This window comes from Sceloporus undulatus, chromosome 1, assembly GCF_019175285.1.
Source record: "Sceloporus undulatus isolate JIND9_A2432 ecotype Alabama chromosome 1, SceUnd_v1.1, whole genome shotgun sequence".
NCBI lineage: Eukaryota > Metazoa > Chordata > Lepidosauria > Squamata > Phrynosomatidae > Sceloporus > Sceloporus undulatus.
The window spans coordinates 73,639,736-73,647,472 of record NC_056522.1 but is presented as its reverse complement, the minus strand read 5'-3'; the positions used below and the strand labels follow the sequence as shown (position 1 = coordinate 73,647,472).

General features: G+C 48.0%; 1 protein-coding gene across 5 annotated transcripts in view; it reads left to right on the top strand.

Moving 5' to 3' along the window:
- The first annotated feature begins 269 nt into the window (after nt 1-269).
- SMOC2 (SPARC related modular calcium binding 2) overlaps nt 270-7,737 on the top strand; it is a 217,768-nt gene continuing 210,300 nt past the window's right edge. For all 5 annotated transcript variants that reach the window (XM_042445661.1, XM_042445660.1, XM_042445658.1 and 2 more), the window contains exon 1: nt 270-780. In XM_042445661.1, the coding sequence (XP_042301595.1) occupies nt 709-780 (72 nt within the window). In that variant the 5' untranslated portion in view covers nt 270-708. The remainder of the gene's footprint in view (nt 781-7,737) is intronic.

The window sequence follows — 7,737 nt, the reverse complement described above, 5'->3', positions numbered from 1 at the left end:
GCTCTCTTCCAACTCTATGATTCTATGAAATTATTAAAACAAATCTCTTCAGAGGCTGAGAGAGTGTGACTGTTTGTCTCCGTCCAGAGAGTATCTCCTGAGGGATCGGGAAGAGAAAGAAGAGACTGCTCCAGAGGAGAAGGCGAGGGAGGCTCCATGGCGCCGCACCTTCCCCATCTCCTTGGCCGCCTCCTTCTCCCCAACCATCCCAAGGGCTCAAGAGAGGGAAGGAGGGGGGGAGGGAGGGAGGGAGGGAAGGAGGGGGGAGACTTGGGCTTTGCCTTAAAAATCCACACACACTCCACATACATCCACCCTTTTTTACTTTGTGATCTCTCTTTCCCCCTCCTTCTCCCCGGAGGAGCATCAGATGACAGCTGAGAGAGAGCGAGAGAGAGAGAGAGAGAGAAGGCGAAAGGGAGGGAAAAGAGAGAAGCCAAGCGCCTTCGCCACTTGGAGCCCCAAAGAGGCGCTGAGGCGCTCTTCTTCCCCAGCGAGTCCATTCAGGGCTGGAAGGAGAAGGAGGAGGAGGAGGCTTTCCCAGTCTTGAGAGAGACTGCTTCCAAAGGCATTGCCTCCAACGGCGAGCCTTCCTCGGCTGCCCCTCCACTGGCCACCTGAGGAGAAGCCAAGGGCCGAGGCCGTAGCCCAGGGAGGTCCCCCGGAGAGACAGAAGGCAAGGCGGCCCAGCCCCCGCCTCAGAGGAGGATGCTGCTCCTGCTCCTGCTCCTGGCCTCTTTGGGGCTCCTGGCGGCGCCCCAGAAGTTCTCCGCCCTCACGGTAAGAAGGCGTCCGCATTCAGAAAATAAACCGGGTTCATGTCGCTTTGTACTTTTTCAGGTGTCAACCCAGGTCCTGGGCAGGCGGGGGTGAAAGGCAGGGCCGTCCCTGGAGAGAAGGAGGACCTCTGGTCGCCTCGACGACGACTGGACTAACTCAGGTTGCGTCCACATGGCAGAAATAACGCGGCTTGAGCCCATCTTGCCGCGGATCAAGGCTACGGGATTCTGGGGATGGTAGCTTGCTGTGGCGCCAGAGCCCCTCTGACAGAGGAGGCTGAACGTCTCTCAGAACTACAGCGCCCAGAATTCCCTAGCATGGCAGTCACAGCGGTGTCAAGCAATGTGGTTGTTGCCCTGAGGATGGAGCCTCTAAGAGCCTGCCTGCTGCCTGCCTTCCCAAGTGGCGCTCTCGCCGCCACCGTCGCGCAGGGGCAGCCAAGCGCCCTCAGGCTCCCCGCTCTTCCTCTCCTCCTCCTCCTCTTCTTCATCTCCTCCTCCTTCTCTTCTTCCTCCTCCTGTTTCTCCTCCTCCTCCTCCTCCTCTTCCTCTTTCTCTTCTTCTTCCTCCTCTTCTTCTTCCTTCTCCTCTTTTTCCTCCTCCTCTTCCTCCTTCTCCTCTTCTTCCTCCTCCTCCTCCTCCACCTCCTTATTCATCCTCCTCTTCATCCTCCTCTTCGTCCTTCTCTTCTTCTTCTTCTTCTTCTTCTTCTTCTTCTTCTTCTTCTTTTTTCTCCTCCTCTTCTTCCTCTTCCTCCTCTTCCTCTTCTTCTTCCTTCTCTTCCTCCTCCTCCTGTTCCTCCTCCTCCTCTTCTTCTTCTTCCTCCTCCTCTTCTTCATCTCCTCCTCCTCTTCTTCTTCTTCTTCTTGGCCCTGAGACCCTTCCTGTCTCTTCCCGACAACTTGCTAAGGGAGGCTGCCTTGAGGAGAAGAAGGCCCTCCCTTTCCTGGCTCTGGTGGAACTCGGGCCCCCCCTCAAGTCCTTCACTCGCACACACCCTTTCTCCCCTTTAATTCCCTTCTTCTAGCATCCTTTCCCCACATAATTCGACTCTTGTGAGAGCAGCAAGTCACGCAGCCTCTGCTCCCAGGGTGCATCTACACTGTGAGAACTAATGCGCCTTGACACCGCTTGTCGTTCTATCCCATGGAATCCTGGGATTTGTATTTTTGCAGGCTCTGTCACCTTCTCTGACACAGAGTCAGAGCGGCTGATATGCCTCCTTGTTGTTGTTGCTGTTTTGTGCCTTCAAGGTGTTTCTGACTTAATAATAATAATAATAGTAATGTGAAGTCGAAACCCACAAAAAACAATAATAGTAATAATTTTATTTCTTACCTGCCCCTCCCTCCTCATGGCTCAAGGCAAATTACAGCATAATTTGGGCAAAGTCATAATCACAAAGGAGGACAAGGCATTGGAAAATGGAGGACAACCTATAAGGGTGGCTTATACGGGGTGCATGTTACACTTTTTTAACTTTTGTATGTTTTTACCTTTCGAATAATAATAATAATAATAATAATAATAATAATAATAATAATAATAATAAATTTATTTGTATTTTCCCACATCTCCCAATGGATCGTTTTAAATCAATGATTTTCCTTGTTTCTACATTTTAATTGTCAATTTTTTGAGATATTTTTATCTTGTGAGCTGCCTTGGGTCCCTTCCTGGCAGAAAGGCAGCATAGAAATGAAATGAAATAAATAAATATTCAAAATAAAGTGTAGGAAACTACAAAACAAAAGATTTTTAAAAATCGCTCGTATAAATTTAAACTCATGCTTCTTAGTCCTGCTCAAAATGGAGGACGTTTTGGGGATTCTTCACAGGAAGAAGGTTGAAATGAAGGGCATCCCCTGGAAAAGAAGGGTGTCTGGTGACCTTGAACCTATGGCAACCTTAAGGTGAATCTTACCCAGTCTGCAGTGCCTCTCGTGTTCCTTGATTCTTGTTTGCACACTGCGATTGGTGGTCCCTATATAGACTTGTCTGCAGCTGCATGGTATGCGGTAAACACCTGCAGCTGTGAGAGGTCCTCTGGTCCTCTCTGGTCCTTGGCTCAGCAAACGCAGTATGCAAACAAGAATCAAGGAACACGAGATACACTGCAGACTGGTTCAGCCAAAAATCAGCAGTAGCAGAACATGTTATAAACCAGGGGTAGGCAACCTGTGGCCCGCGGGCCGGATGCGGCCCGGCAAGGCCTTGGGACCGGCCCCCGCCCGGTCCTGCCGCCAATTGCCGCCGGAGCCTTTGGCCTCTCGCATGAGGGCGTGGGGCCTTTGGCCTATCAGGAGGAGGCGGGCAAGGGGGGGCAAGCAGCGGGCAAGGGGGGCAATTGTCTATAGAAGCCTCCAAAACATGCATTTATATTAACATTTTTTAAAAAATCAAGCAATTTTTTTGCGTGTCCTCCATTTGAAAATTTTGTTCTATATTTGTCCCAGTTTATTTATTTATTTAATTTTTTAAAAAGTTATTTAATTATTGGTTTCGGCCCCCCCAGTTGTCTGAGGGACAGCAATCCGGCCCCCGGCTCAAAAAGCTTGCCTACCCCTGTTATAAACCATCCTGGGCGTAAAATACTGTTTGAAAACACTGAAATTCTGGACCATGCCAACCACTGCCATGTCAGGATGCACTGGGAAGCCATTGAAATCCACAAAACACCTGGACAATTTCAACAGGAAAGAGGAATCCCTTAAAGCAGGGGTCAGCAACCTCCGGCCCGTGGGCTGGATGCAGCCTGCGGAGGCCTTTCAGCCGGCCCCTGCTCACTCCTGCCGCCGCTGCCGCCGATTGCGGCATTTTGCCGCTCCGGGCGCCACCATTTTATTTCTCAAAATGGTGGCGAAGTTTCGCGCGACCTTTCACATGGTCGCGCGAGACTTCGCTGCCATTTTGAGAAACAAAATGGCGGCGGCCTAGAGGCGAAGTCTCACGCAACCACAGGGAAGGTCACGCGAGACTTTGCCGCCATTTGCGGCGGCCTCTAGGAGGCCCGATGCGGCCGCCAGAGTCCTCGAATAGGGTTCCGCCGGCGGCAGCAGCGGGCCTCTGGGAGGCCCATCGCCATTGCCGGGGCCCTCCAAGAGGGCCCTGGCAATGGCAAAGGGGCCGGCAAAGAGAGGGAGGCCTCCAGCGCTGGTCCGCCGGCTCTTTCCCGGCCTCTGACAGGGCCTGGGGCCCCGTTAGGGGCCGGCAAAGAGGAGGAGGCCTGGCCCCTGGAGGGTGGAAGCTCCGCCCCCGGCATACAGCTCTGCCACCAAAGGGTGGACGCTCCACCCCTGGCACGCGGCCCCGCCCCCAGGGGTGAAAGCTCCACCCCCCGGCTTCGGCCTCCCAGTTGTCTGAGGGACAGCAACCCGGCCCCCGGCTCAAAAAGGTTGCCTACCCTTGCCTTAAAGTGAACAAGGTTTGGCTACCAGTCCTGAAAGAGAGCAAGATGAAGACTCAGCAAATGCAAATGAGAAATCTCCCAGGGTCAGGAGTTTCGCAGCAGACAATGAGCACTAATCAAGCAGACACTAATCCTCCTTTGCAGACCCTCCCACCCTGAGGCCTGCCATTAGCAATGTCAGGAAGAAACTCTTCTAGAACATGGCCTGAAAACCCCACAAAAACCTATGGTTGCCGGCCATGAAAGCCTTCGACTCCACAACTCATACTTAACTTTATCTGGATTGTATCAGTGTTTCACTGCTATGACCTCTGTTTCACTGTGATACTCTTCAAAATCCTAAATAACAGGCATTTCATCTGGCTTTCTTGACTATTGAATCCAACCTTTGGCAGTCCCCTGATTTTTACTAGGACTGCAGAAGGAAGCCTCAATCCACTAATATGTTCCAATGATCCCAGTGAGATCTCCTTCTAAGGAGATGCTCCTCATAAGGAGGAGCAAAGCCTTAGTCCCGATCACTGCACTTTTCAGTGGCATTTTGGGTCCAGTTCCTCATGCTAGGAGGCAGAACTGTGTGGGCATCCAGCTGTGTAGTGAATGAAAGGAGACATACCAGCAGGAAAAGTCAGTAAAAGTGAAGGATATATTGTATTATTTGGGCTTCTGGCTGCATTGAACATGAATATGTAAGAAGAACCATGTTGGACAAAAGACTGTTGCCCAAGGGAAGTTCATCAATGTGGACTGAATGCAACTGCACCCTCTACTTCATACTCCCAAGCAATTGATACACAGAGACATACCACCTCTGGTTCACGAAGTGACTTACACACATCCTGACCATTGGTGGCCCTAGTGTTTATGAATTTATCCAATACCCTTCTAAAGTCATCTAAGTTGGCATCCAACTATTGCCACATTGTTGTATTTATTCATTTATTTACTGAATGTGTATCCCACCTGTCTCCCAAAATAGGATTCAAGGCATTGAGTTCCACAGTTTAAGCATGTGATGTAGGAAGAATGCTTCCTTTTATCTGCCCTAAATTTCCCACAGCTGCCAAGAACTAGGCATTACTCCTTCATACAGAAAATGTACAAGGGATTTGGAGAGGAATTAATTGGACTCCCCAAACTGCAATGTTCAGGACAACCACTTGAAAGCACTTAGGAGTTTTTCAGGTATTTGCCATGAACACTAAAACAAAAACAAAAACAAAAAACCCTCACTATCTGTTCCTTCCACACATTCCCCTACCCTACACAGTCCCCGGCCTCTGCTACTGATCTCTTCTTCTCCACCGAGGGAAAGAATGCTTTAAGATGGGGAAGAAGGAGAAAGCAATAGATGCAGAGTCATCACTATTTGGTGTCACCTGGTCCATTAACTCATGGTGTAACCCACCCCCATTGACCTCCTCCCAAACCATACCATACAGTATCCTTTGTAATGTTTTTTGTACTAATATTACTCATAAATTGCAATTCCTATATATCATATATTGTAATTCCATATATCATAAATCGTAATTCCCATACTGAAAGTAATGGGAATAGTTGTGACATAAACAGCTAGTAAAATTAAACCTTTAAATTACAATAATAGAATCACAGAATTGGAAGAGACCACAAGGGCCATCCAGTCCAACTCCCTGCCATGCAGGAACTCATAACGAATAGATGGTCATTCAACATGTGTTTAAAGACCTCCAAAGAAGGAGACTCCACCACCCTCCAAGGGAGCATGTTACACTGTCAAACAGCTCTGACCTTCAGATACCAGTTCCATCTCTAGATTTGGGTTTGTTCTATGAGCCATATTGCTAGGACAATTTATGTGAATGTTACTAAAGTAAAGTAAAGACCAACTGAAACAATGGTGGTAGTGGTTTTTATCAGCTTACCCATACACACATATTTAATGTTTTGTGGCTGAAAAGAGAGAACAAAGCCAAATTTAATAGATCTTCTTCAATCCTGCTATATCATGAGAATATTTCAATCTAGGTCTGCAGTGCTGTGAGCATTTTCTTGTTGTTGTGTGCCTCCAAGTCATTTGTGACATATGGAAACCCTAAGACAACCCTACCCTAGGGTTTTGTTGGCAGGTTTCTTCAGAGGGAGTTTGCCATTGCTATCCTCTGAACCTGAGAGAGTGTGACTTGCCCAAGTTCACCCAGTGGGTTTCATGATCCAGTGGGGAATCAAATCCTGGGCTCCGCAGTCATCATCTAACACTCAGACCTCTGTACCATGGTGGCATGTACCAGGGAGTAATTCCTGAGGAACTTAATGGGACTTTTGAGGAAACATTCATAGAATTGTACTGTACAATATTTTAAGTGTGGAAGATTATCTGGCTTGTGTGTCCCAGGCTGACTCATATTTCTTTTCCCACTGTGAAAAAGCCTGGGCTTTTGTTGGGAATGAATAAAAAATCCTAAACTGCCCACCTGATCTCATTCACCTCATAAATCATTTTACCATGGAAAGTGCATAGAAAAGTGACACTGGCTTGAATGGTGTGGCAGTATGTCTGTCCATGCATGAGTCAGACCTTCTTTAATTCTTTAATTTGATGTGGGCAGCTGCTAGGACAAGTTTCCCAAAACCTGCACCCCATTTAATTCCTAAAAGCCTTCTGTGTATGTTTTAAACTGAATAAAAGAGCTCTAATGGAGTTGACCAAAAGACTGACTAATGCCCAACTGCTTCTGCATACTTAGTAATCTTATGTCATTTAATCAACCTGGACAAGCAAATCATTTCATAGAATCATAGAATCGTAGAGTTGGAAGAGACCAGAAGGGCCATCCAGTCCAACCCCCTGCCATGCAGCAAATCTCAATCAAAGCATACCCAACAGATGGCCATCCAGCCTCTGCTTAAAGACCTCTAAGGAAGGAGACTCCACTATACTCCGAGGGAGTTGTTCCACTGTCAAACAGCCCTTACTGTCAGGAAGTTCCTCCTAATGTTGAGGCGGAATCTCTTTTCCTGCAGCTTGCATCCATTGTTCCGAGTCCTGTTCTCTGGAGCAGCAGAAAACAAGCTTGCTCCCTCCTCAATATGACATCCCTTCAAATATTTAAATAGGGCTGTCATATTATCACCTCTTAACCTTCTGTTCTCCAGGTTGAACATCCCCAGATCCCTATGTCGTTCCTCATAGGACATGGTTTCCAGACCCTTCACCATTTTAGTCACCCTCCTTTGGACACACTCCAGTTTCTCAGTGTCCTTTTTGAATTGTGGTGCCCAGAACTGGACACAATATTCCAGATGGGGCCTGACCAAAGCAGAGTACAGTGGCACTATTACTTCCCTTGATCTAGACACTATACTTTTATTGATGCAGACTAAAATTGCATTGGCCTTGTTAGCTGCCACATCACACTGTTGACTCATGTTCAACTTGTTGTCTACTTGGACTCCTAGATCCCTTTCACATGTAGTTTCATTCAGCCAGGTGTCCCCCATCCTATATCTGTGCATTTTATTTTTCTGCCCTAAGTGCAGTACCTTACATTTCTCCGTGTTGAATTT